We start from the raw sequence: 27,622 nt of genomic DNA on the forward strand, positions 1-27,622 counted from the left end.
CGGGCCGGGGCGGGACTTCCCCGGGGCGGGGCCGCGCCCGCCCGTGGGTCCGCCCGTCCGTCTGTCGGTCCGTCCGTCCGTCCGTCTGTCGGTCCGCCCGTCCGTGTGTCGGTCCCTCCGCCCGCCCGTCCGTCCCTCCGCCCGCCGGAGCGGTGCGGCCCCGCGGGCAGCGCGGCGCGATGGCGGCCGGCGGGTACGGGCGGTACCGGGCCGTGATCTTCGCGGCCATGTTCGTGGGCTACACGCTCTATTACTTCAACCGCAAAACCTTCTCGTTTGTCATGCCCGCCGTCATGGCCGAAGTGCCGCTGGGGAAGGACGAGCTGGGTGAGTGTGGGTGCCGGCGCCTCGGCCCCGCCGGCCCGGGGCTGGCCGTGCCGCGGGCTGAGGCGCCCCTGGGCTCTGCCCGCCGCAGGTCTCATCACCAGCAGCCAGTCCGCAGCCTACGCCATCAGCAAGTTCATCAGCGGCGTCCTCTCGGACCAGACGAGCGCGCGCTGGCTCTTCTCCTCCGGCCTCCTCATGGTGGGCTTGGTCAACGTGGTCTTCTCCTGGAGCTCCACCGTCGTGGCCTTCGCCGGGCTCTGGTTCCTCAACGGCCTGGCCCAGGGCCTGGGCTGGCCGCCCTGCGGGAAGATCCTGCGCAAGGTGAGCGATGAGAAAGGTGCGGGAATTGCCGCTGCTCTCCTGACCTGTCCTGGCATCAGGGCTGTGCACACCATGCGTGCCCACAATCCAGAGGGACTTGCAGCTTTTCTCACTCCCTTCCAGCCAAGAGCACTATCTGCATTCTGCTGCCGGTGAAACAAGTTTCTGTGCATGGGGATCTGTTTATTCTAGCAAAGATTCACTCTGTAGCCTTTGCCCCTATGTGCCTTGAGTGTAGCTCAGTTTGGTGAGTAACATCTGGTAGCAGAGTTCTGCCCCGCTGAGACGGACTTTGGGGGAATTAAGCATTTTAGGCATGGACACACAGGGCTGCTTGTCTCTTCTGCTACAAGTCAGGCTTTGCTGTGGGTCAGGGGACAGTGAGCACAGTTCCATCTGTGTGCTTGGGCAACTTGGGGATTCCAAATCACAGGTGGTTCAGATAGAAAGCTGGATAAGATGGAGGAATGGCATGCGGTGAGTCTGTAAGCTGTATGTACGTGGGGGTTTGTGACAATCTGAAAGGACCAGATTGATTTCTCCCAAGGACAGAAGGAGAGGAGTTTGGTTACCTTTATGCTGATCCCTCATGGAAGATGTAAAATCCATGAGTGAATGTTCTGCATGTACTTGTGGGGCAGGGTGGGGAAAAGATAAACAACTTTATTGCCCTTCTGTGAGGCACCTAGCCTCCCCTAACTGATGAGGAGAGGGCTGTGCAGTACAGTTGAATGCACAGAAAAGAAGGGCCCAAATAACAGAAATATCAGCCGTGGTGTTTTCTGGAGATGTTAATGAATGTAGATCTTAGATATTTTCCTGCTGACAAGAACCACCCAAGTGGTTCTGCTCTGAGTGCTCGTTGCAATAGAGCCCATCATGTCTGATACTTAATGCAACAGTGAGTCCTAATGTTACCCTGTGACTCTGCATATCCATCCAAGTTCCTGAGCCAGCAGACCTCTCCAGGAGGACGCTGTTCCTAAGCAAGTGAGTACACAAAACCATGTGCTCTTAAACTTGCCTCTCCTGCCCCACGTCTCAGTTTCATGGTCTGTAAATGGAAATTACTTTGAGCTGGCTCACAGTGTGACCACCTGTCAAGCTCTCATGGCTGACACTTGGGTAACGTTTGGAGTTCCCCGCATGACTAAAGCAGCGTGGTGTGCGTGTTCCCTCTACCTGCTTTTGGAGTTCTGTGTCTGAATTGCCCCAACCCCACATCATGGGCTTCAAGGGAGGGTTTTCAAGTGTGCTATCACTCTCTTACACCTCATGCTATTTTTCTTGTTGCACAGTGGTTTGAGCCTTCCCAGTTTGGGACATGGTGGGCAATCCTGTCTACAAGCATGAACTTGGCTGGAGGCTTAGGCCCCATTGTCGCTGCTCTTGTGTCTATGAACTACGATTGGCGCAAGACTTTGTCCTTCTCTGGCTTCACCTGCATGGTTGTCTCTTTTGTTTGCCTTGTCCTGATTAAAAACGAGCCGGCAGATGTTGGGCTGCCCAACATTGAACAAGGAGTCAAGAAAGGGAAGAAAGGTGAGCATCAATGCAAGCAGGCAGCTGCAGCAGAAGATGCAGTACCTTCTGTCTGTGTTCTGGTACAGATGTGTCACTCTCAGCATACTGACACCTCTACCCTCCCCAATTTCTGATGTCACATTTTGGCAGGCGTGAGGTAATGGGTTGGTTTTGGCTGCTTTATTCTGGCAGACACCCGTGTGTTGCTGAGGTGCTCAGGACTGCTCTCCCCATATATGTCATGTCTTCCTGCTGCCAGCATCTCTATTTTCTTGGAGCCTTGTGTGCTCAGACCATGAATGCAGTTTTGGTGGGGTGGTGGAGAGAGGAAAATTACAACAGCAAGGAATGCTTCCTTAAGCCTGACCCGCTCCTCTGCTTTGGCAGCAGACAGGCAGTTCACCCCTCACCCCACCTTAGGCTCTCTTGACCCCTAGCTTACGGTGGACTCTGCTCAGTGTTTCTGTCCTAACCTAGGACATCTAGTTAGTAAATGTTTGTTCAGACCACTGAGTGTGGTGCTTCTCTGAAAGCAGAACATGAGATGAGAATTGCAACACAGGTTTTCAGTAGGATTTTAAAGGCCAGTGGAAACTCAGCCTGTGTTCCATGCTGTCCCATAGTACCTGTGCTGCCAGACTTGAGCTTTTTGCATTAGAAAATAAATATTGTTTCCCCAGAGCATTCTCTGGAAAGAGCAAGTTTTTTGGTGTTCCTGGAAGACTGATGTAAAAATCAAGGTAGCATCTGAAAGCATTTTTGTTTGGGTCTGTGCAGTGCCTTTCACAGGCACAGCTAAAAAACACTCCCAAAGAATCTAGAGGTAATTTTTCTAACACCCTTTGTGAGGGATTTACTGGCAACTGCAATACAGAAAATTACTGGGAGTAGTGTTTTGATTATTCTTTTCAAATCTTTAATGAATGTGGGATAAAATGACAGAAGAGATTCTGAAATCACCAGAACAAGGGGGAGGTAGAGCCATTCACTACCATTCAGCAGCTGTGAACACCACTCCCTGTGTGGGGATGTTCTTGTGCTTTGCTCCTGCCTGCAGAACTGTCTGCTGGGCTGCTGGTTGGTGTGGTTTGGGCTGTAGTAACACTCCTCCCAACCTTCCTACAGGTTCATCCAGCGACAACAGCACCTTGACAGAGCTGCTGCTCTCACCATACCTTTGGGTGCTTTCAACAGGCTACCTGGTCGTTTTTGGAGTGAAAACGTGCTGTACTGATTGGGGGCAGCTCTTCCTGATCCAGGAGAGGGGACAATCCATGCTTGTAGGTAATATGCAAAACTGCATTATTAAGCTCTAGGGCTGCAATCTGCGAGGTGTTGCCCAGAGTTCGCCTGGGTAGAAGCCCTTCCACTTGAGGGACTTCTTTGCCCACCTCCTAGTTGTCTGCTTAGATACACGCAGGTTTTGAAATACCTCAGTGATGGAGTTACTGCATGCACAAAGCACCCCAGTGCCAGGACGTTCCTGGGACTGGCAGACAGGCATTCCTGAACAGGGATGAGCCAGATGGTTGTGTCCAGCAGAGCTGCTCAAGTGCTCTGTGAGCTGACAGCAATGGGACTGGTCTGGAGCCCACAGCAGCATTTCTGTTTTGACCAAATCTGATGGGCTGTTCTTCACTTCATCTGTGTTCTAGGCAGTTCCTACATTAGTGCCTTGGAGATTGGGGGCCTGGTGGGAAGCATTGCTGCTGGATACCTTTCTGATAGAGCAGTAGCAAAAGTAAGTCATGTGCACCCTCGGGCATGCTGGGCAGGGAGCACAGTGGCAATCTGAGCTGTTTCACTAAGGCACTCGGGCAGAATGCTGTCCCTGTGAGCACAGCAGAGAAACCAACCCACACTCAGTTCTGCCATGTGCATGGGCACAGCTGCCAAACACTCCAGAAGGTGCTAGGGAATAGGTGTGCTGATGTTAGGAGTTACAATATGCCTCTCAGATTTGACGTGTTTAATCTGTTTGATTTGTTTGCTTTACTGTGGTCTCCAGATTCTCATGTTGAAGGACTGTTTGCTGATAATTGTCTTCTGGCTGGAAAAAAAACCCACATTAAAATCCAGTAGTGGGATCTGGAGCTAGATTCAGGGTGGAAGTGGTTGATAACTGAAGTATTGTTCATCACTATGAGCTTTTGTTTAGCACAGTTTGACTGTGTGCAGCCCTTAAACCACACTAACAAGGTGTGCCAACACATGTGCCATCCGTGTTTCTGACTGGTCTGTGGGTGCTGTTAGTCACTACAGGTATAAATGGAAGTCCCACCAGTTTCTGAGTCTCCACTTTCCTTCCTTGTGTCACAGGTAGGCTTGTCAAGCTATGGGAACCCTCGGCATGCGCTCCTGCTTTCCATGATGGCTGGGATGTGTGTGTCCATGTTCCTCTTTCGGATCACAGTCACAGGTGACTCTCCCAAGGTAATTCACATGCAGCTGGCCATCCATAGCGGAAGGTTTGATGACAGAAAGCATGATTGTTTTCTTCACCATTCCCAAGGATTTATCTTTTTTTGCACTCTGGAGAAGCTCTGGCTTAGCCTGGCTTGGGGTGCTCCTGCTGTCCTGTTGTTGCAGGCAGCCTGTCTTCCAGGCTTTGCATGAGACGCGACTTGCATCTGCCCTTATGATTGCTAAATAAATAAAAACTTCTTTTCTCCTTTCATTTTTTTCTTCTTCTTCAGGAAAACCACTTCTGGACTGTAGCCTTGCAACCTCTAGCTGATCTTACAGGCCTAAAAGAACAAGAGGTTTCTGCTTGCATTTTTTCTCCCTCTGCCTTTTTCTTCTTTCCCTGGTCTGCCTTACTCCTATCCTGAGAGATTGGTTAGCACCTCAGAACTTAGAACCAGGGCATTGAGAAGAGATTACTGTAAGTTTGGTAAAAGATACATTTTCTTATAATAATTTGAGTACACTAACTGACTTTAAAAAGTCTAACTATGTAACTTTTAAGTTTTATAAAGAAAGTTCTGAGGACCTCTGTTCATCAGGTAAAATATAGCCAGCTAAGGGGTCTTGTGGGTGAGATCTGAAAGAATGATTCTGCTTTGGCAGATGCATTCTTATTTGGTTTCTGGCAAGTGTTTTCCTAACTCCTTTCTGTTTCATATCTGGAAAATAAGATGGCACTTAATTCCTCCTGGGCTTTTTGAAATGGTGTTTGCAATTCTAAAAGCATGCTGTAATGTGGAGGTGTTACTTATCCTTTGCTGTGCAAGCAAGAGACTGATGATTTTGTGCCAGATAGGTTGCTTAGAGCATAAGCTAACACTGAAGTTCAGACTGTTGGGTTTTTGTGTTGGTGGTTTTTTTTTTTGTTTGTTGGTTTAGTTTTTTGGGAGGTTTTTTTTTTGTTGTTTTTTTTTGTGTTTGTTGGGTTTTTTTGGTTGTTTTTTTTTTTGTTGTTGTTGTTTTGGGGTGGTTTGTGGTTTTTTTTTGGTTTCTCAGTTTAGTAGCATACAGGTCATCAGAAAGAGGTGCCTCACAAATAAACATGCTCTTATCAGTCCCATGCATCTAAACTGAGAAAAGCTTTCAGTTGGTAGCTCCAGGCTTGTTTATGAAAGCGACATGATTCACAGTTCTTTCCTGTGGTTTCATGGGCTCATTGCCCTCTTCTGTTCGATGCTCTGTTTCTTGCAAATCAGCACAGGATGTGTTACATGGTGTGGGGGGCAGAACTGTGGGACAGAGGAGAGTGCAATGGCCAGAAAGATGGAGTGGTGGAGAGACAGCTGGGCTTTATGGATGTGGGGACTCTACAGGCTTGATCTCTTCTGGCTGCAGGCTGGTGAGCTGATGTCAGCCTGGAGATGTCAAAACTTCCTGGTACTGTGTATAGAATCTGAGAACTATTAACAGTTGCTAACTGACAGTGGTGAGATTTACAGATTCTGTTTCTGATTTTGACAGCTGTGGATTCTGACTCTGGGAGCTGTGTTTGGGTTTTCCTCGTATGGGCCGATTGCCCTGTTTGGAGTCATAGCCAATGAAAGTGCCCCTGCCAACCTGTGTGGCACCTCCCATGCCATAGTGGCCCTCATGGCCAATGGTAAGTAATACCCATTTCCCCAGAAACAAACAAACCCCATGCACATTCTTGATGAAGCATGGTCTAGGCCCAGGTGCCAAGCTACTGGTCATGGGAAGGCACCTAAGGAGAGAGATAGTGGAGCTGGAAGCATCAGGGATGCTTTCCTGCTGTGTCCAACAGGTTTTGTGTTGGGTTTTAAGTTCAAACCAGGCCTGAGGAATTGTTATATATGTAAAAGCAGGTGTTGATAGATAACACGGGAGCACACAAGTGTTGTTAGCTTTCTGTTTGTTTTCTGTTACAGTTGGGGGTTTCCTGGCTGGACTGCCTTTCAGTACAATTGCCAAGCACTACAGCTGGGCCACAGCCTTCTGGGTAGCTGAAGTCACCTGTATCGCTAGCACAGTGGCTTTCTTCTTGCTACGAAACATCCGCACCAAGATGGGCCGGGTTGCCAAGAAGGCTGACTGAGGATAAGCTGCTTGGTGGAAGGGACGTTCCCACACTGACGTGAATGATGTTAAGTTTTTGTTTAACTGGCCTAGGAGTGAGTTTACCTATTGCTGCAACCTAGATAAAAATGTCTCAACTTCTCATCCAGTGTCAGGTGCCAGAGGGCACAAGGTTCCTGCTACTGATCACTTTTTCCCTTAAGATGTGATAATTCACCTAGTTTACATTTGCAATGATTTTACTGTACCTCTTCCTCACAGCACTGTTAGTGAAGCAAGCAGGCTCTGCAGCCCAAGCTTCCCCACTACAAGTGGTCTGAAATGACTGGCTTCAGGTACGCTTACCTCTAGTTTTATCATTATTGTTTGTCTCGGCCATTAACTGGGACATTAATCAGTTCAGCTTTGCTGCTCAGGGGCCCTGAACCGAGCCTTTGCTGCCTGCGTCCGTCCCATCCAGCTGCCGTAAGCACAGCTGTCCCAGGTCACTTCAGCACGAGCTCTGTGTGTGCTCAGCCACATGACAGCAGCAGGTCAGGGAATGGTGATGACTGCAGCCCAGCCTGCTCTGGCAGCAGCAAGGCTTTGGCTCTGCGTGGGGTTGGTGTTCAGGAGTGAGGGAGCGTTGCCGCGGACAAGGGGAACAGCAGGACAAGGTGTGGCAGGGCTCTCTGCAGCATTTAGAAATAGGCACGCTTCCAGGGAATTCATGGCGTTCAGAAGCTTCTCCTAAGTGAACTGATCCTGCCTGGTGCGATGTCTGTGTGCAGTGTTAATAATTTGCAAGGGAGGCAGCTGCTGCCAAGGCACTTGTAGCCAGTGCTCTGCGAATCAGCCAGGAAAACTATCCCAGCAGGCAGGAATTGCAACAGCAGCCACCACCAACCCATGACTTCTGCAGCTGGGTTTCTTGATAACCCACATTTCTAGCATTGGTTTGTATTCTTTCAATACAAGGTGTGAAGACTGGGATAGTTTTGGTCAAGAGTTGTGTCTCTCATGGCTGCAGGCAGGGGCTCAGGCTGCCTCTGAGTCAGCCTTAGCAGAGCCATCACTGACAGCCCCAGCAGTCAGGCCCAGCACCCTGCAATAAGTACACTCAGGAATTTAACCAGCAATTTGTTGAATATTCTTGTTTTTCCCCAAAATGATTTACTGTCTTAGGATCCTGAAAGAGGCAAGTTCAACTCTTAAAGAACCTGCATGCAGGTACTTTGCTGAGTACCTCAGTTGCAAGAGTAGTTAGCTAGCCTTAATTAGGTAAATGGAAGTGAGTTACATTTTGTACTTAATTACATGATCTTCTTCTATATCTGAAATAAAAATGGAGCAGTGTCACAAGGGCCCTGGTTGTCTTATAGAGTGGTGCAAGCAAAACACCCAAATCCACATATTCTCTCGAGGTGCCAATGTCCCCACCAACAGAAAGCAAACAGCCATTTGTCTCATTAGTAAACACTTATTACTTCTATACAGAAACCCTCTGCAAGACCATAAGTTAGAGCTATACAGGAAAAATACATATGTACATTTATGACAGGAAAGAAAAGCACTGACTGTGGTAAAGCCACAGACCTGCACCTTCTCCTTCACCCAAGTGCAGTGGAGCTCCAACAGCAAAATAAGGCCCTGTGGCCCAAAGTAAACAGTGCTAAGGAATCTCTTTAAGGTAAGTTTCACAACAAAGGGGATAAACTGGTATTTTGGCAGATACTGAAGCATGTTTTGGGGATGTGCAGAGGAGAGGGGAGCATTGTGAGAGGCCAGCCAGGGAAGAGAGAGGCCCAATTCTTCAGATGAATGAATCTCTGCAAGAGGCAAGGCTTTCTTTATGATCCAGGTCCAAAGGGTCCAGCTTTCTCTGCCACCTCCAGAGCAAGCTTCAAGTTCTGATCAAACAACTCGCACCTGGAATAGTCACAAAAAGAAAAGTAAAAGGGATGACTTCTACCTATGGAAGTGAGTTAACAAAGCTAACAAAGGATCCCCACATCCTTTGGCTCTGTATCTTTCAAGGAGAGATTCAGGAAGATATGACACAGCTACATTACTGCTGTCCAGGGCTGACTTGGTCCTTAGTTGAGATTAAAGCTTCTTGTATAGGCCTGAGTATAGGGTAGGAGAGCAGGGTTTGTGCCAAGGAAGAGCACCTCCCATTTCCCCAGCAGAGCCAGCACTGGAAAGAGCTCAGGTCTGTGTCTGCTCTCTGCAGCAGTGTGCTGTAGTTTCCTTCCCCTTCCCTACTTAAGAACTGTCTGCATTTGCTACTGCATAGGCAGAAAGCAATGAGGGGTTGCAGCCAGGTTACTAAAAGTGGGCTTTTCCTTACCTTATTGGCATCTCCAGGGAGTAGAAAGGATTCTTCAGGGCAAAGTCTGAGTAAATCTCATAGATTTTGCGGAGAAGAGCGTCTATCCCTGTCTGCCTTGGGTCAGCAAGAACCATGAATTTGATCCCTGGAAGCCATAATGCCAGGAGCATAAGGAAGGCCAAGCACAGAGAGCCCTGACAAAGCAGACGGTGTGGGGTGCCGAGGGCCCGATGGTACCTGTCAGTGTCTGGAAGCAGTGCAGCTTGAAGGTGTCGGTCTCCAGCATCTCGATGCCGGAGCTCCCAACTTCAGGCGACAGCTGTGACCCGATGGCAAACAGCCTGTGGGGACAGGCCCCTCAGCGCCCTTCACCGCCCTGCCCGCGCCACCCGGGTCCCGTCACGGCCCACCCCGACTCACGAGTGGAACATGGAGGCCAGCATAAGCTTCTCGTTGGAGGAGAGCCGGTGGCGGCCAAAGCGGATGGACACCGGGTAGTTGGCGGGGTTACCCAGGAACTCCAGCACGTCCTTCCCGTCCGCCGTGAAGCGACCGTTCACCTCGGCGCCGTTGATGGCGAGCACGGCGTGACCCACTGCGGGGACAGCGCGGCGGCATGCTCGCTCGCTCCCTCGCCCGCCCGCTCGCTCTCTCGCCCGCCCGCTCGCTCCCGGCTCGCCCGGCCCGTCCCACCCTCCGCACCGCGGATGCCGTCTCGCTGCCCGAAGGCGACGACGACGCGCTCGTCGTGCGGGCGCAGGACGAGATCGAGCGGAAAGCTGAACGTCTTCTCGGTGTCGGCGCGGGGCGCGTAGTGGTCCAGCTGGTAGATGAGGCCGCCAGCCTTGTTGACCACGTAGACGCTGAAGATCGCCATGGCCCGGCAGCGGCGGCGGCAGCCCCGCCCGGCCGGCGCCGCCGCCCCGGAGGTGACGCGCGGCCCGCGGGCCGGGCCCGCCCCGCCGCACGCCGCGCTCTTCCTTTCTCGCCGACATCTTGCGGAGCAGCTGCGGCCGCATCATGGTGAGCGGGCCCGGGCCGGGCGGCGGGCGGCGGGCCGGGCTGGGCCGGCCGCGAGGCGCCGGCGGCTCCCCGAGCGGGCCGGGAACCCCTGCGGGGTGCCCGGGGGCGCGGCCCGGCTCCTCGCCGCTCACCCCCCATCCTTCTCGCCCCCTCGCAGCCGCCCAAAGACGACAAGAAGAAGAAGGACGCGGGCAAGTCCGCCAAGAAGGACAAGGACCCGGTCAACAAGTCCGGCGGCAAGGCCAAGAAGAAGGTGGGAGCCGGCGGGACGGAGGGCTCGGGGCGCGGCGGGTCCCGGGCCCGGCGCGTGTGCGGCGTGGCCGGGCTCGGCAGCGGCCTGAAGGCGGGGAGGCATCTTGTTAGAGGAGCCAGCTCTTCATCTGCCAGCGAGTTGTACATAATAGCAATAAATAATAATAAATTGTACATAAACCTGAGTAACAGAGGGCTTTAGTCCTCTTATTTTTAGATACAGCAGGTATTATCTGCAGCACGTTCATTTACAGAGGCAATTTTGTGCATCTCATTAGTTCTTTAGTTTGGGGTGTGATACGGAAACATTTAATGGTTCTTGGGGCATCGTTTAGTTCCAGTTTTTCGTTCTTGCTTACAACATGGCTTGGGGGGGGGGTGTGTTGTTTTTTTCTCTCTTTTCAAGTAGAAGTGGTCCAAGGGGAAAGTGAGGGACAAGTTGAACAACCTTGTCCTGTTTGACAAGGCCACTTATGACAAACTGTGCAAAGAAGTGCCCAACTACAAGCTCATCACACCTGCAGTTGTCTCAGAAAGGCTGAAGATTCGAGGCTCCCTGGCTCGGGCTGCCCTCCAGGAACTCCTCAGCAAAGGTGAGCACTCAGAAATAAAAAAAACGCTGCTCGAATTGGCTGTTTGATTTTCCTTGCTTGTCCAGCAGCTTTCCTGCAACATCTGAACTGCCCCATGCTTATATTGTTTTTGGAGAGTCACTGCCTTAGCTTGCATTGCAGAAATGCTCCAAAGTATGGAGCAGCAGTTTGTTACAAAGAGGCACTTCTGTACTAAGAAAATGTTGTCAGAAGGATGAGCTGTGATGTAAGTGCAGCCAGATGGTAACAAAAGACTTGTATAAGCTGCTACCACCTATTATTTCCTCTTGTACACTGCCCTTCCTCTCGAGGGGGGACCTCAGCATCCCTGGCATCTGTCAGTACACGCAAACTGATGTAATTGTGTTTTTTCATAGGGTTGATCAAACTGGTGTCCAAGCACCGAGCCCAAGTGATTTATACCCGAAACACGAAAGGTGGAGATGCGCCTGCTGCAGGAGAGGATGCATAGGGAGGTGAGGCTGGGTGCTGGGGAGCTGTGCTGTTGGGAGCTAATGGACAGCTGTGCAATGTGTAATAGGCAACTTCCACATGGCTGTGGTGGGCTGTTCTTCCAGATGCTCAGAGTATTTTGCTCACATCCTAAGCAACTTTTGCGGGAGCATTACTGGAAACATCGGCTCTCCAGAATTAAAGAGCAGTTTCTGATTTTGTCGCTGTGGATGAGGAAGGCATTATTTGTTCCTCTCTGTGGGCTGCAGGGTAAATGGGCCCTTGTACTCCCTGAACTCACATGGCACCATGGCCAAGTGTTCCTGCTGGAATAAAACTGTCAAACTGTTTTGTGCTAGCCTGCTTTTACCTAGTTTTCTGATTGGGGACTTCTTGTTTTGCAGGTTCTTCAGTGACTTTGTCAATGTGTCATACCTAGATGCACGCAATAAAATTATTGATTATAATTTTTGTTGATTTTTCAACAGTGTGTATGTTTCATTACTGATGCATTATTTGTAGTGGATTCTGGTAGAGGTTATGGCTGTTGTCCTGTACCAGCCAGTTTATGTCTTTATTAGTGTTACAAATGTGTTGCTGAAAGGGAAGTGAGAAACTTCTACATCACCTACAGCAGCCAGTGATGTTAGACAATGTTAAGGATTAATGTTAAAATGAAGGAAAGCAACATAAGTTTGAATGAAATTATCAAACACCTGGCATTATGTGTCTGCAGGATGGGCCTGCATTTGAAATGAGTTTCACTTGGTCTACAAAGAGAGAGGCATTTAAAAAAAAAAGTTTATTTCTCCAAAAATTCTTCCTTTAGTGGGATATGCCGTGTCAGCATAGGCCACTGGCATTGCTTGCTGTACACAGAGTAGGCTTTCTGACAGGGAAGATACAGCACCCACAGGAGCCTATCATTGCTGGCAGGACCTGACTTTGTGTGGCTTTAGATGTGATGCTCAAATGAACAGTCTGCCCTTACAAGGTAGTCAGCAACAAAACTGCAGCTACCTACAGTAAAAGCCTTTCCACAGCTGAGCTGGGTGTCTGGTGTTCCTCATCTGATCACCTTTTTTCCTTCTTTTCCCCTGATTCAGTTCTAAACTGATGCCTGAAAGAGAACATAGCAGTCAGATTGCAGTAGCTTTTACACAGAGATAATGAACATTCGTTGAAAAAGTAGGAAAGTGCTGTGCATAGTGTTCTAACATGGAAGCTTCCTCAACATTTTTGTTACCTCTGTGAGTGGTAGCTCCAGCTAGCTGACAAAGAGTTCTGGCACATTACAGGTGCCAGTGGGCCAGTATGTGGGTCTGAAAGGTGAGCCAAGCAAAACAAGGCAGATGCCTTCGTGTGTGCAGCCTTTACAGCCATGAGCACGCTTCCTCAAGCCATGTGTGCTGCTCCAGGACAAGAATGATACTCTGCCTGGATTAAGCACTGAGTGGCGTAACTCGTATGGCAGGGTGTCTAGTTATTCTTGCTGCTACCTCAGAGTCTGCTCCATGAACAGGCTGCATGGACAGAAGCCTCACACTCTTCCCCCCTGGCCTCCATCCGTGCTGTGCTGGAGCTCACCGGGACTGCCACCTCCTGCCATGATTCCATACGCGTCCAAAAGAAGGGAGCCAGCTGTCACTTGTCTGAGAGGTATGGTCAAAATTGGCACCAACACGTTCAGCTGGAAGCTTTTTCAGCTTCTGCTTCTCCTCTGAAAAAAAAAAATTGTAGAGTGGTTTGGGTTGGAAGGGAGCTTAAGGGTCGCATTGCTGCAACCCCCTGTACCACAGATAGGGATACTTTCCCCTAGACCAGGTTGCTCAAAAGCCCAGATACTTTGTTAAGCAAAAATTTTTCAAATTGCTTTTAGTTCTCTAGCATGTTAAAGTGACCGTAAGGTTAAAAGGTGTGCAAGCTGCTCACTGTGTTTGAGAAATTCCTCATAGGAAGGTCCAATTTGTTTAATTCCACCTTCTTCCTCTGTTAGCCATGGAGGTTTTGCTCCTAGAAGTCACAGGGAATACTTAGTTAGCCACTGAAGTTACCCTAAACTGACAGAATAAGTGTCCCCTCTTTCCCCCTGTCTGCTGCTTGTGCTATCAAACAAGTGACCGAGTGAACTCTGGGTGTTCTGAGAAAAAAAAGAGCTGGCTTCCTCAGCTAAGGCCATGGCTGATCAAACCCCACATCATACAGTCCTCACAGCAGCAGCATCAACAGTTTTTACTCTGCTGATGTGTTCTCTAGCATGTCAAATATTGCCGAGTGGCCACCTCCTGGTTATACTGCAACTGCTTCAATACTGCTTTGAGTTCTCCCTGTGACATTTCCAAGCCATTTCCAAGCAGCCTGGTGAATCATGATGCAGGTGCACTTACCTGTGTGGACATTTCCTTTCCCTTCTGTTTCCTGTTAACAGGAACATAAAATGCTTATGAGAATCTTATGTTTAGGAGTATCTCTGAGCAGAAGAGCATTGTCTTCATTCTCTTCCCGAATCAAGTTCTATTAGAAAAAGGCAGAGGAAAGCTTGTCTCTTCTTTAAAAGAGAGCTTGTTTTTTTTCCCCCGTGGCATATTAAAGAACGTTTGCTTAATGAAAGTTAAACCTGGGTAACTAAAACTGGACTAGTTACTCGCCTAAATTCACAAAGTGTTTCCTTCTGTGATGGAGACCACCCCTTGTTCTGTTTTGTGACGTGCTGTAGGTGACTTGCAGTTAAATCAGTCACACTTGCTAGCCAGTCACCCCTACCTGGTGGCCAATGAAGGTCAGAACCTTGCCTGGTTCCATCCAGGCTAAATCAGGTCCTGTCTGCATCCCGCTCGGGCCAGGCTGTTCTGCGCTGCAAGGGCTGTGCCTGAAATAAGAGGCCAGCACATACTGTAGTGCACACAAAAGAAGACCCTAGCAATGACACTGTCAAACTCCCCATGGTGTAGGGTGCTTTGAGCACAGATGTATCAGCCACTGCTAAAGAATGTGCTGCTCACCGTTCAGGTCCTGTGGGGAGCCTGCAGACCGAAGGTCCTGCACAAACTTCTGGCTCTGGTTGAAGCTGAGTGTAATTCAGGAAAAAGGAACAGCATTTCTGGTACTGAGCACAGCGCCCACCCAGCCGCCCCGGCCCCTCCCGAGCACAGCCGGGTGCCGGCGGTGGGGGTGCGCAGCGCAGTGCCCGCTCCCCGCCAGGCAGCCAGGGCAGGATACGGCTCACCGACCTGCAGCGCGGCTTGCACCGTCTCCCGCTGCCGGCGCTCGGCCTCCCGGATGTCAGCCGCCATCTGCAGGGACAGAGCGGTGAAGCGGGGCCGGCGCAGGCCGGGCCGATACCGATGCGGGAGGTGACCGAGGGTACCTGGCGGATGCGCTCCTCCTCCCGCCGCTGGTGCTCGGCCAGCGCCTGCTCTAGAGCCTGCGCGAAGCGCTCGTACTCCTCGGCCGGCACCAGGCACCGCTCCCGCAGCGCCGCCTCCGCCCGGTTCTCCCGCCAGAACCGCGCCGTCTCCCGGCGGTGCTCGGGCCTGCGGGACACCACGACACCATCAGCACCGTCCGCACCCCGCCAAGCGCCGCAAAAGGCCGGCATACGGCAGAACAGCCCGCCCGGCCCCTGCCCGCGCACCCGGCCAGGTGCCGCAGCAGCCCGGCGTGCAGCAGCGCCAGCCCGCCGCGCCGCCCGTCCCGCCGCACGCCGCGCCCGCAGCACGGGCACCACACGCGGCCCTCGTGCTCCGCCGGGTCGTAGCGCCGCACGGCCGCGGCCCCGTCGGGCACGGCCGCCGCCGCCCGCGCCGCCGCCGCCGCCTCCTGCAGCCGGGCCAGCGCCTCCCGCAGGCGCCGGCGGTGCCCCGCGCTGTAGCGGTGCCGGCGGCCCGTGAAGGCGCTGCGGCGGCACAGCGCGCAGTACGGCACGGCCATGGCGCGGCGCGGCGCACGCGCTGCCGCCCGGCCACGCCCGGCGCGGGGCAGGAGCGGAGGGCGGGGAGGGATCGCGCGGCGCGCGGTGCCGTGCGCTGCCCCGCCCCGAGAAACCCGAACGCTGCGCTTGGACCGCTCGTAAAAAAATACGTGAAAAGACTTTGCGAGTATTTCCTGCCTCTGCCGCAGCCATGGAATGGTGCTACCTCCAATAACACACACGGGGAAAGAAAGAAATGAATCCTGTGGTCTGCCTGGTCTGTTCAATCAAGCTAGCAGGACTGGAAACACAAATGTTGGTCTTCTAGCTTAAAGCCTAAAAGTGTTTTAAAGCCTAAATATGTTTGTAACCACAAACCCTTCCCTGAAGTACAGGAAAAGGCTAAAAGACCTTAATTTTGCCTTTGGCTATTCAGTTACTGAAAACTAATCTCGTTGGTTTGTATGCTGTATATTCTGCATGAAAGCAGGTAACCCCTGAGTGCTGCCTTGCCACCCTGCATTCCCAGGGAGAGAGATTTTGATCAGACTGACAGAGCCGTTTTGGGGCAAATGGAATGTAAATCTGCTAATCTGCCAGTTCCTTATGGTTTATCTAGGAGCTCATGCTTGTAGCATCTTTTTTTTTCACCCCTCTCTAGCTTCAGAATGTGGAACAGAAGATAGAAGAGGACTTGCTGTCAGATGCAGAAGGCCAAAGTACCCAGCATTGCTGTCTGCATAATGAAGGAAGCTAAAAAGGTGACAAGCTGGAGGTGCTTTGCCTCAGGACATCTGAATTCTGCAAAGCTAGCTCTTTTCAGATGAGTGTTACCTGCACAGAAGTCAATTGATGGGATAGTTTAACTGAAAATAGGTGTTGCCTACTGCACACTTGAAACCACAGTTACTACAGGGGAAGTTTTGTAAGGCTGAAAGTTGGGATCCTTGCTCTTTGCTGATTCCCACCCACTGCCACTTCAGATTAAAACTTGTTTGCAAATCATGAGAAAAAACATTTCAGATTTGAGTCTTAACTGTGAGTATGCTTAGTTGCTTCTCAGGGTGTCTGACTTCTGTGTGCATGTAAGGTATAGGTATATGCCTTCAGCCATGGCTTCATGTGAATGTGCTCTTTGGGGTCTTCTCAGCAAGCCAGAGATGTATTTGCTCCTGTTTCTGAAAAATGTTAGGTGCAAGCTCCCCTGAGGATAGGGCAGTTCTCTAACTTGGCTTCCGATTCAGAGTTGTTACAGGAGTCTGTCTTGATGGTTCTGGCTCATATCCTGTTTGGGCTTTGCCCAGCCAATGGCATTTGTTTTGAAGCAAGCTCAGTGGATGTGGTGGGGCTGCTTGAGGATACTGGTCATGCCAAGCAACTGTGGGGTTTATATAATTTTTTTCCTCCTGTAGTAGAACAGAGATTAATTTCCAATTGACTAATTAATTTCCATTTAATTAAAGTGGTCCTTCCCCCCCCTCTTCCTTTTTCCCCTCTTCCTAGTCCAGAGTGTACAGTAGATGCCTGGCTTATCATCACACCAGGACACTCCTGCTCTATTGGCATTGCTTCAGTTCCTTGTGCTGCAGTAAATAGCTGATGCTGTGTAGTACAGACAGATCTCCCAGGGCTTGCATAGGCTGGGGTTAGGAACCCTAGGTCAGGGTTTCTGTCCAAGAGAGGCAGCAGGGAACGTATGGGCAGGCTCAATGATAGGGAACATGAGACAGAGGGAAGGCTGTGACTGGAGAGATGCTTGCTCCACAGGACAGGGGCTGTGTCAGGGTGCCCAGTCATTCCTGTGAATGACTGAAGTGTCTTTGATGGTACCATAGGTGGATGCTGCTGCCATTGTAGCTGTTCAGAGCCTCCTCAGGATGCGAGAACACCAGAGATGTACTTGATGAGCATCACAGCCTGTTTTATTAGCTGTATTCTCTTTTCTCTGAATGGATACATTATTTTCTGGTGGGGAAAAGGTGGCCTCTTACCCTCCACGTCTTCAAATTCTGTGAAGCTGCAGTAAAAGAGCTGAACTCATATCTGCCCCTCCTCCCTGATTTTTAAAACCACTTCAAAGGTGAGCTAGCAGACGATTGAAGCGACCAGTTCTGCCAGGCTCGTTTCTGCTCACCTTTCCTGGCGCTCCCCCGTGGAACAAAGCACATCATTTCCCTTTGATTTCCCACTTTGAAAGCCATGGGGGACAGAGTCTGAAATGGCCCACAAGTTTTTTAGTGTCTCCTCTCTGTACCTTCCTGAAGCACTGGGTGGATCAGGACAGGACTCCAGGAAGGAGACCTGGCTTGTGGCTAAATTGGCCAGCGGGATGCTCCACCCTCGTGGCTGTTGCAAGCAGCATCCCCAGGTTTGTGGGTAGGGTGAGGTAACAGTGCAGCGACAGGGGGTGGGAGCCACAGTGTCTGGGATTTGGTGGCTTTGACTAAGGCACGCAGGTGTTCCAGAGTCCAGCCTGGCTGCCCGTCACCAGCAGCATGTGTGTCCCATCTTCTGGCACAGCTACTGCCCCAGGGATGGAGGGGTCTGCCCTGCTCTCCATTTCGCTGCCAAGAAGAGATGGCACGTGGCAGAGTGGAGTGCGTACTGCCAGTGTCCTGCCAGGCAAGGAGGACAACAGCAGTGAGTTTGGGTGCCTCAGCCAGTGCCCAAGGCACAGGCTGCTTGCCCTCTCTGAAAGGGATCGTGTCACAGCTGTGAGGCTGGACGAGAGGAGAGAAAAGCAGGGCTTGTTTTTGCTATGTGAGTTTCTTTACTTCCTTCTGTGCTATCACGACTGGAGAGGTTTGCAAAGCTTTAACACATAGGGCTTCATTTGCAAGCAGGGAGTGATGCAGCCCATCCCTGGCGTGGTGCAGACTATGTGAATCTGAATCTACAGCCCCATCTCAGTGCCCCAGAGCTCTCTTAGCAAAATACAAACAGCTTGTCTCTGCTCAGCTTACAAGATGACAGGATCATACCTTGCAGCAGTGCAGCTGCACAGCGCATGCATGGTGTTTAGTGCAGGTGCTGCAGGTGATGCTCAGAAACAGTGGTATGCTGACTCAGTGCAGGGAGCAGGAGGATAATAAAGCAGTAGGAATTGGTCATGTCAAAGGAAGCACCAGATGATAGTCTTGAGTAAAGGTTAATTGATCTGTACTGCATTATTGTGATGAAGGTCTCCATGCTTTATAGTCACTTTTGTATGTATTGTGAAGCTGCAAAATCTAGAGAAAACTTCCTTTGCCTGCTGGTTTAGGGCCAGGCTGGGTGCCTGTGTAAGGCTGCTTTTGTGACAGTACTGAAAATGCAAATATATTTGTGTGTGTGTTTTTGTGTGTTTTCGTTTGTTTCCCTCTCAGACCCCAGGTGCAAGAATTGATGCTGGAATCATACTCGGCTGCTTACAACAGGATGTTGTAACCCACAGGTTAGGGCTTAAACCTCTGTGTAAGACTACTCTGTGATTCAACCCTGCTCATCCTGCTAGTTGAGAGTCACTGAGAGGAGGACCATATCAGTGAAGGTTTAGTCTGATAAAAACCATTCTCTTAACACTGCGGCTTGAAACAGGGATATTGTATCTTTAAGGCACCCCCTTCTCGTTCCCCTAATACCTCTAGGCCTCTGAATGATTCTGGAGGAGAGCATCAGTGCAGGAGTTTAAGGCATCTTTCCCTGCCCTGCTGCACTGCTCACTTGCTGCTCCGAAGGCTGTGCTTTGCTGTTTCTATGGAAACCATTAGTTGCTAAGCAACTGGAGCATCATCTGTGGTGAGCCCTCGCATCTAATTATCCCATCACAGTGGCTGAGAGGGGCTAGGGGGGGATTAACTCCTCTACCATGGCAGATCCATTGACAACACTTTAATCACATTTAAAGGGACATTGTCTCCATTCTGCCACACTTATGAGGAGGAATAAGGTTTTCTGCAAGCAGTGGACACACTGTCTGTGCTCATGGCATGCTTGGAGCTTCCATGCCCTTGCATGGAGTTCTGCAGGGAGCTCTTATTTCTGTTCAAGTTATGCATGATGCACTTAGCTGTACATTTGGATTGTGCAGTCTTTGCCTTGTGGACTGTATCTGGGCCATACTTACAGTCATAAGTGTATTTTTTTTTTTTTTTTTTTTTTTTTTGTGTTGTGGTCAACTTGATGCTACCCTTACTGTCTCTGTCCCCAGACCCTGATGTTATGTCTGCTCTGTGAGGTATTGCTAATTCTTCAGAACTCAGCAATGGAAGAGGTGGGCAGTTCTCTGTCTTCTGTCTGTTTGCAAACATTGCATAGTTTGGTATTCACTTTTGGTATTCACCTTACTGTTTGCTTCTGGGAGGGATAGAGAGTGTCATCAAGAAGTACTGAAAGCCTGAGGGGTGAAGTAACAGCTACAGAAAATCTCATTTTCCAGATCTCTGTAAGTGGACAAAGCCAGCAGCAGCCTGGTAAATTTTGCACATTCAGATAAAATAGTCAATCTGAGAGCCGATTCTAATTTTGAGTTTGCAAACACAAGGTTGATGTAGTGTATGACTCAGTCTCCCCACTGTGACAGATTGCATCTGAATGAGGTTCCCAGATTTGTGAGGAGAGTGGTAGTGGTTTGAGTTACTTTCACTGAGTTTAGGGAAAACCTGACTGCACCAGGTGAGTGCTTGGGTGCATTGTATCTGCTTCTTGCCTGCTGCCATCAAGACCAATCGGGACTTCACTTCCAATCAGTTTTCACTTTCTGCCAGAAAATGGATGCTTTGTGATTTACTAAGGTGGATGCATTTCTAGCGGCTGAATCAATGACTCTATTGGAAAGTTTTCCTGATTTTTTGCTGCCTAGATGTGTGAGCCAGCTGAGAGTTACTGTAAAGCTCCCTAGCAGTGTTTGCTGTGCTTTGTATGCAGAGGGAGGATATAGCTTCAGCAGGAGGGTGGCCCATTCCTACTTCTGAAAACAAGAGAATCCCTAATACCTCCCCAAACTGGCTTTTTCTCTGTGTCCACCCTTGAATTGGAAAGCCTTTCACTGCAGCCAAAGCCTTCAGGCACTATCCAGCCCCAGAAATATGTCGTGGCAACATGTTAGCACTGCTTCCACGCCTCCCCACTGGCACAGGACCAGAGCATGCGACTCTCCGAGGACTGAGTGACCCGGGGCTAGGTGGGATAGGATAACTTGGGAAGATGGAGCAGGTGCCCCTCTGCCTTGCTCTCAGAGTAGACAGATGATAGTGATTATTATTAAGAGCTCTTGTAATGATCTCAGGGAGGGGTAAGTGGAGGAGAGAGACATATTTTGTCATGAAAATGGGAAGTGTAATTGAAGTCCACATGTTAATTAAGAGCTGAAGGGGAGAAATAGATGGATTTCTACCTGAAGTTACATTGGCATTGGCAGTTGGGCATTCTGCATAATGCTAATCAGCAATGAAGAAAGGCTTTGAAGGAGAGGCATGAGAGAGAAATTTTGCACAGAGGCTCCCATGGCTTTGAATGGAGCACATAGGACCAAGGAAAAGCTTTGTTTTCCCCAGCCAAGGCTGGGAAAAAGAGGAACAGTATCTACAACTTTTTGCATTTGGTTCCTCAGTGTAAATTTGCAGTGTCAAGAAGAGGTGGTCCAGGTCTGATCACCCATGTATGTCTGGTCTGCCTAGGCACCTCCCTCAGACGAGAAGTGGATGTGACAGCATTCCTGAGCTCCTGCTGCCCCATCAACTGTGGGCACTCTAAGCAAGCACAAATCTAGTGCAGATCCTGGGACAGCAGGTGAGGATATCCCACCACTCCGTGCAGGCCAGGACAACTGAAGCCTACTCATCTGCCCCTCTGCAGACATGTGAGATGGCTAATCAGGTGCAGATCCCTGGTGGTTTCAGATGCTTTAATATGGAATTTTATGTTACTTTTGTCTTACCAGTCAGAAACCTATGAAATTACAGCTCTGCTTCTCTGACAGGGCAGGTACAGCAGGAGGACCTCACAGGTTTGGTCTTTGACTCCTTTGCCACATGGGAGAGACCTGCAGAAATGCATTTGGAAATATCTTCCCTCTTTGTACTAATGTATTTGACAGCGGGATCCTCTGCTGCTTCAGCTGTGCCAGAACCCCATTACCACAGTCTGTGGAAAGGGGCTGACTACTACACATGCCTTGTTGGAAGCCCAAGAACCTTGTGGGAATGAATAGAGGGGCTGTGAGTGATGCACCTGCTTACAAGAGGGCACTGCAGAATTTGAATGCATCTGTGAGGAAAGAAGGTAGTGGTCTGTGTGTATATGATGCTATTTAAGAGAGAAGAGGATAATTCTGCTTCTTTACAAAAGTGAGAAGAAGGTTGTCTGCAAGCAGAACTTAAGGGAACTGTTCAAAATGCCATTTGCCATGTGCAGAGACTCACAGGGATCAGGAGAAGCAAGTATGCAAGCCTCTGACTCATACATGATGTCCTAGAGTCAGGAAGGAGTAATCTAAAAGCCACTTGAGCCATGTGCTGCATCTTAATGAGGAAGGCAGCACTCACAAAAATGCTGCAGCCGAGCTGCTGCTGGCCTAGCTTTGCTACCAGTGTGGCTATTTTTCTGCAAAGACCAAAAGGCCTTGTGCTGTCAGATTATCCCTGAGGATTTATGCAGAACAGTTAGTGTGCCTCCTGATGCCCTCCAAAGCTAGGTGGAGCGCTCTCTTTGCACCCATGGATTTCTTGGTGAGAACAGCAGCACCCCTCTCTTTGAGCAGAGCATGGCATCAGGGAGAATCAGGGCAAAACTTGAGAAAGTGTCAAGCGTTATGAATTTGATTTGTAAAATTGCCCATGCCTCTCCTAGTGGATGAACACCCTGCTGGAGCAGCACATGTAAATACACAGTGCCTTTGCACAGTGTCATGGTTTGACACTGGATAATGGGACAAAGAAATTAAAGCGAGGCAAGGAAATTTGGAAGATAGAAAGTCACTGTTAAAATTGGAGTTTGGACAGAACACTGAGTTGAGTAGTGAGACCCCTGGAAAATGCTGAGGGGTTTGTAATTGCTTGTTTGAGAATGGTGCTTGAAGTATAGCAGTTTCTTCCAGGTGGCTGGCTGGGTGGAATTTTTCCTGGCTATCAGATGGCCAGCAGTGTTTGTAGTTTGCTCTCTGATCTAGAAGTGAAACTGGGGAATGTCTTACTCTGTCTGCTGAGCTATACTGCATCCTTGTTCTTCCTTTTCTCTTGTGCCCTCCCTTTTGTTTTTCATTTCCTTTTGGCATCTTGGGACTTAAAGCATTTCCAAGAAGAATTGACGCTAGGAGAGCAGCCACTGAGGAAGCTTACCAAATACTCTACATCGGCTGACAGCTCTTCTCAAAACTAGATGGTTACTAATTAAAGGAAGTCAAGTGGGAAGGCTGCATTGGCCTTTCTGTTTCTTTTTCCTTCCTTTGATTAACAGAGTTTGTGATCTTGGAGGAAGATCGTACTCCTGTCTTTCCTGGGAAATCCTCTCTTAGTGCTTGTACTCTGTGGTGATCCCAGTGCTGCGTGCAGGATCTTTCTAAGGAAGTACACTGACTGTGTGCTCTAAGCACAATATAGCTGCCAACATAGAGCAGTAGGACAGAAATAAAGCTGCAAAAAGAAAACACAAACTGGGAGAGGAACATTAAACACTGGGGAGAGCTCTTCTTGGAGATCTTCTGTGGGACTTTTACTTGAAGCTTTATATTGTCAGTACAAAAAAGACTGATATCATCCTCAGGGAACTTCTTGTTCCTCAGCCTGCTGCACCTTTCACACAGAGGAGCCCTTTACATGGCCAATCTTAGACCATCTGTGTGCATGTAGGCTGCTCCATGTGGCTTTTTTACATGGTACTAGGATCTGAATGGCTGGGAAGATGAAGGGCAAGCACATGCTTCTTTTATTTTCAAGAACATTTGGTTTCTAGAGCCAATCTTAACAGATGCACTGTCAACGCTTAACGATTCAACCTTGTGTGGAAGAACTGGGTATAAAGAAAACTGAATTGGCAGTAACAAACGCCTCCCACTCCAATTCATGTCCAAGAAAAGTGTAGCAGTTTTGTCCTGATTATATTCCAGAGCAGTAATCCTCCAGGTTCCCTTGCTGAAATCTTGCTCCTCCTATCTGCCCCTGTCCTTTCCTCCTTCAAATGCAACCTCTCACTCAATTTAAGTAAATGTGCTGTATTGGAAAACACCACAGCAGAATTACTTAAGGAGTAAAGAAGTGAACAAATGACAATTCATTAAAATAGGTCATTGAAATTGCAACTTTCTATGCATGTTCTTAATCTGTGAGGCCAAAGCACAAATCTTCTGAACAAAGCAAAAGACAGTAAGAAGATGACAGTCAAGAGCCTGGAACAGCATCTCTTGCCTGCCTCTCAACCACACAGCAGTCACCACACCAGCTTTCCCACAGAAACAGGCTGGAAATCTCTCCATGTGTTGGTTTAACACAGCCTGGTTCTTTTAGGGGGGAAACCACAGAGGTGGCTTCTGTGAGAAGCTGCTAGAAGCTTCCACTATGTCCAACAGAGCCAAGAGCCAATCTCTGATGGGTTGGGAACAATCTTTCCAACCTGAGAAAGAATTTCAGCATTTGGGGTGCTCTCTAAACCAGTCTCTCCTGCACTGCTCAGGCTGCTTGCTGCGGACTATTTGCCAGTGCCTTCCAGCCCGGAAAGGGTTAAATCTCAAAAGCACCTCCTGGGGTTTTGCTAATTCTTTTCATCTCTGTTTTATTTCCTCAAAGACAGAGATCAACTGTCTGGATCTGGCTTGACCTCACAGCAAAGCCCATGGCCACACTCTGCAGCACAGATTGCCTGTCTGCAGAAGGGGACACAGATTTCCTGTGCTGGACCCCTTTTGGAGGTGAGCATGAATATTTCATGGCAGGGAGAGGATGCTTCAGTAGCATGATGCACACATGGGTTTACATTGTGCTGTAAGGGACAAAGAACAGACCCCAGGTCAGCATCTCTAGCTACCAGGAGGTCCACTTAGAAAAGAAGGCTCCCAAGGGTTTAGGGACCTCCTGGGTCACCCACCTTTTTTCTGTAAAGCTAGTGGTACAATGAGCCACAGGTGGTGCCAGCAGCTCCTGCACACACCTGCCATGCTTTACATTGATCCAATATCCCAGCAAGGAAAACTGCAGGTTGTCTTGATCTCTTGGGGGATAAAAGAGGGCAACCCTATGGTCCCCAGGACATCCGCAGTACCTAAGACTCTGTCAGAATGCTGCAGCAGCTCCAAAATACTAGAAGGAACCAAATGGTCATTCTTAACTGGAGAGATGAAGGTAATATTGTTTGATATGGAAATCCATTTCCTTGCTCCTGCACCTGGGTGTTAAAGACCTATTTGGCATTTGTCACCAGATATATGGTTTCTCTTTCTTCTGTTAAAACAGCCCCTTCTGCTGTGCACATGCTGCTCTCAGAGATGGATGCATCTCTTTTGCATCATCGGAGAAGTGGGGAAATACAATAAGGCAACTTGTTTTCTGGTGTTTCTTGTCCCAGCTCTAGCGCTGCCTCTGGGCACCAGGAGCACAGAGGAACAATCTGGCTGCAGTGAGAGCTGCCTCGCCGCCCCGCACGGGCCGCGAGGGGCCGGGCCGGGCCGGGCCGGGCCGGGCGGGAGGAGCGGGACGAGCCCGCCGGGGCAGCCCGCGCGGCGCTCTCGCTTCTGCCCGCCAGGCGGCGCCACTGAGCCCCGGCGCCGGCTCCGCGCCGGGGGAGCCCGGCCAGGGCCCGGCCGCGAGTCCCGGGCAGTGTACCGGGCAGTGTACCGGGCAGTGTACCGGGCAGTGTACCGGGGAGGGCCCGGCCGCGAGTCCCGGGCAGTGTACCGGGCAGTGTACCGGGGAGGGCCCGGCCGTGTGTCCCGGGCAGTGTACCGGGCAGTGTCCCGGGCAGTGTACCGGGGAGGGCCCGGCCGTGTGTCCCGGGCAGTGTACCGGGCAGTGTACCGGGGAGGGCCCGGCCGCGAGTCCCGGACAGTGTACCGGGCAGTGTACCGGGCAGTGTACCGGGGAGGGCCCGGCCGCGAGTCCCGGGCAGTGTACCGGGCAGTGTACCGGGGAGGGCCCGGCCGCGAGTCCCGGGCAGTGTACCGGGGAGGGCCGGGCCGTGTGTCCCGGGGAGGGGTCCTGCCACCCCCGGCCCAGCCGTGTGCCACCGAGTTCCTCTGAGTCTATAGGGATGCATGCAAATGGCAGGTTGTCAGAGGAGGTGGAGATAATCTGGAGTATGAGAGGACGCTGAACAGAAATGCAAGTAATAAGTAACTGCTCAAGGGCGATGTGGTCTGGACAGGAAGGCCCTTTTTCTTGTCCCAAATTCTGTAGAGTTCTTGCAGCATTTGTGACAAAGTGCTCAGCACTTTTGGCCTGGGAGTACCATCAGACCTGTCTAAATGCACGTGCCTTGGGAGACAGAGGTACAGATCACAGAATGACAAGGTTGGAAGAGACCTTCAAGGTCATCGAGTCCAACTCCCCTAACAACTAAACCATGGTACCCAGTGCCACATTCAGTCTTTTTTTAAACACATCCAGGGATGGTGACTCTGCCACCATCCTGTAGATGCTGCATGATGACACTCAGTATAAATTGCACCATTATCTTGCCAGGTAGTGAAGTCAAGCTGACTGGTCTATAATTATTAGGATCTTTCTTCACACCCTTTTTGTGAACGGGTGTCACACTGGGCAGCTTCCAGTCATCTGGAACCTCACCAGTGAGCCAGGTCTGCTGGTAAATGATGGAAAGCAGCTTCACAAGCTCATCTGCCAGCTCCCTCATCACCTTGGGGTGGATCCCATATGGTCCCATGGATTTATAAACGTCCAAGCAGCTCAGTAGTTCTCTGACTGCCTCCTCTTGGATAATGGGGGGATCATTCTGCTCCCTGGCACCATCGACCAGCCCAGGAGGACAGTTGTCCTGGGGACAATCTGTCTTCCCACAAAAGACCGAGGCAAAGAAGGCATTAAGGACTTCTGCCTTCTCCTCATCTGCAGTTATTAAGTTCCCTCCCTCATCCAGTAAAGAAGGTTAGTCCTACCCTTGCTTTTAACATTAATATATTTTTAAAAACATTTTTTATTATCCTTTACAGAAGTTGCCATTTTAAGTTCAAACTGAGATTTGGCCTCCCTAATTTTTTTTCCTACGTGCTCTAGCAGCCCCCTTAAATATTTCCTGAGAGGCCTAACCCTCCTTCCAAAGATGATGCATCCTCCTTTAATTCCTAAATTCCTTCAAAACCTCCTTGCCCGGCTTGGATACCTCATTGATTTGTCTTTCGGCACACAGGGACAGTCTGTTCTGTGCCCTTAAGATTTCTGTTTTGAAGCATGCCCACCTTTCTTGAACTCCATTGTTTTTAAGGGCTGCTTCCAAGGAACTCTGATGAAACAGGGCTAGGTAAAAACCTAGGAAACAGAGCTTGAACACACAGGTAGAGCCTGTAGCTTCACTCAGATGGTCACCTTTGCTGGAACATGCAAGGCTCATGTGCCTAGCCAGCCAGCCGAGTGTTGATGCAGGTGAATCGGGCTGTGTTAGTCCTTTGTGCCAGGGCATACGCCCTGCTTCCCTGAAAAACAGGTCTGAGATGCTGTGGGAGAGGTTCTTCCCCAAACTAGAGATTTGTGTGGTTGAGGCATTGCACACAAGAAGATGCACATGTCTGTCTTAGGAACAGAGACTGTATATGGGAATAATGAGGCTCTCAAGTGGTAGTCCAAGCTAGCACCAAAATAAGTCCTTGTCATGCTCGCAGATGGCACAAGACAGCAGCTTGATAACTTTTCCTGTTATGACCCAGTTTACCGAGTGGTGATTTCAAGTAACCCCAAATACTAATAGAGACATTGTATAAAATTGGATTTGTGTCTGGCCTGTGACCTTTCTGAAAACTCTCTTGATCTCTGCTCTACAAGTTGTTGGCACAGGCTTGCACATTTGCAGTGACCAGGCTTCCAGGCGTCCTCTGGAGATAAAAGCAATGAGTAAATAAATCAAAGGGAGGGATTGCTTTGTTTCTAGTTCTGCCTTATTGTAAGACCGTAGTAGCAGTGACAGCAAAAGCTGTTCTTGCACCTTCCTTGACTATCTCCTTATTCCTTAGTAGGAAGCACCACAGATTGCTTGCTATACAGCGTAGCTTTAGGGCTGGCGCCCATGTGCCGTTCTCTGTTCCTGCTGTTTGTGGTTTCACATGCTCGTGCGTGCCTGCAGAATGTGTGTCTGCCCCGGCACAGTTGCCAACACCCATCCTGGGCACATCTGCGTGATGGTTTTCCCGTCCGGGTGCGCACGGTGAGCGCCGTGCCCGCCCGGGGGGCCGCCGTGCCGGGCAGGCACCGGGGCGGCGCGGAGCCCCGGCCG

General features: G+C 50.2%; 4 protein-coding genes across 7 annotated transcripts; 2 read left to right on the forward strand and 2 right to left on the reverse strand.

Moving 5' to 3' along the window:
* Positions 1 to 51: 51 nt before the first annotated feature.
* SLC37A4 (solute carrier family 37 member 4) lies at positions 52 to 8,017 on the forward strand. Of its 3 annotated transcripts, XM_021530067.3 has the most exons (9): positions 52 to 327; positions 416 to 648; positions 1,947 to 2,190; positions 3,298 to 3,456; positions 3,828 to 3,913; positions 4,492 to 4,605; positions 4,869 to 4,934; positions 6,100 to 6,238; positions 6,525 to 8,017. In XM_021530067.3, the coding sequence occupies exons 1-9, from the start codon at positions 180 to 182 to the stop codon at positions 6,689 to 6,691; spliced, it is 1,356 nt and encodes a 451-aa protein (XP_021385742.1). In that variant the 5' UTR covers positions 52 to 179; the 3' UTR covers positions 6,692 to 8,017. The 3 variants fall into 3 exon arrangements, 2 of the variants coding, with proteins under 2 accessions (XP_021385742.1, XP_021385743.1); XR_014950012.1 differs by lacking the exon at positions 6,525 to 8,017 and having other exon boundaries at positions 4,869 to 5,056; XM_021530068.3 differs by lacking the exon at positions 4,869 to 4,934.
* Positions 8,018 to 8,111: 94 nt separating this feature from the next.
* TRAPPC4 (trafficking protein particle complex subunit 4) lies at positions 8,112 to 9,891 on the reverse strand. 2 transcript variants are annotated; one of them, XM_021530069.4, is made up of 5 exons: positions 9,686 to 9,891; positions 9,404 to 9,578; positions 9,221 to 9,324; positions 9,002 to 9,128; positions 8,112 to 8,580 (listed from the first exon to the last, which is right to left on the reverse strand). In XM_021530069.4, exons 1-5 carry the CDS (start codon positions 9,858 to 9,860, stop codon positions 8,502 to 8,504), a joined length of 660 nt encoding a protein of 219 aa, XP_021385744.1. In that variant the 5' UTR covers positions 9,861 to 9,891; the 3' UTR covers positions 8,112 to 8,501. The 2 variants fall into 2 exon arrangements, with proteins under 2 accessions (XP_021385744.1, XP_085416499.1); XM_085560373.1 differs by having other exon boundaries at positions 9,677 to 9,891.
* Positions 9,892 to 9,944: 53 nt separating this feature from the next.
* Positions 9,945 to 11,771, forward strand: RPS25 (ribosomal protein S25). The gene is made up of 5 exons (XM_021530070.4): positions 9,945 to 10,006; positions 10,164 to 10,259; positions 10,668 to 10,851; positions 11,229 to 11,327; positions 11,709 to 11,771. Exons 1-4 carry the CDS (start codon positions 10,004 to 10,006, stop codon positions 11,321 to 11,323), a joined length of 378 nt encoding a protein of 125 aa, XP_021385745.1. The 5' UTR covers positions 9,945 to 10,003; the 3' UTR covers positions 11,324 to 11,327; positions 11,709 to 11,771.
* Positions 11,772 to 12,087: 316 nt separating this feature from the next.
* CENATAC (centrosomal AT-AC splicing factor) lies at positions 12,088 to 15,234 on the reverse strand. Its single transcript, XM_021530104.2, has 9 exons — positions 14,939 to 15,234; positions 14,672 to 14,837; positions 14,535 to 14,597; positions 14,307 to 14,371; positions 14,068 to 14,173; positions 13,692 to 13,722; positions 13,237 to 13,317; positions 12,892 to 13,024; positions 12,088 to 12,424 (listed from the first exon to the last, which is right to left on the reverse strand). Exons 1-9 carry the CDS (start codon positions 15,232 to 15,234, stop codon positions 12,379 to 12,381), a joined length of 987 nt encoding a protein of 328 aa, XP_021385779.1. The 3' UTR covers positions 12,088 to 12,378.
* Between the last annotated feature and the right edge of the window lie 12,388 nt (positions 15,235 to 27,622).

The sequence above is a fragment of the Lonchura striata genome, chromosome 24, assembly GCF_050655825.1.
Source record: "Lonchura striata isolate lonStrDom1 chromosome 24, ASM5065582v1, whole genome shotgun sequence".
In the NCBI taxonomy this organism is placed as follows: domain Eukaryota; kingdom Metazoa; phylum Chordata; class Aves; order Passeriformes; family Estrildidae; genus Lonchura; species Lonchura striata.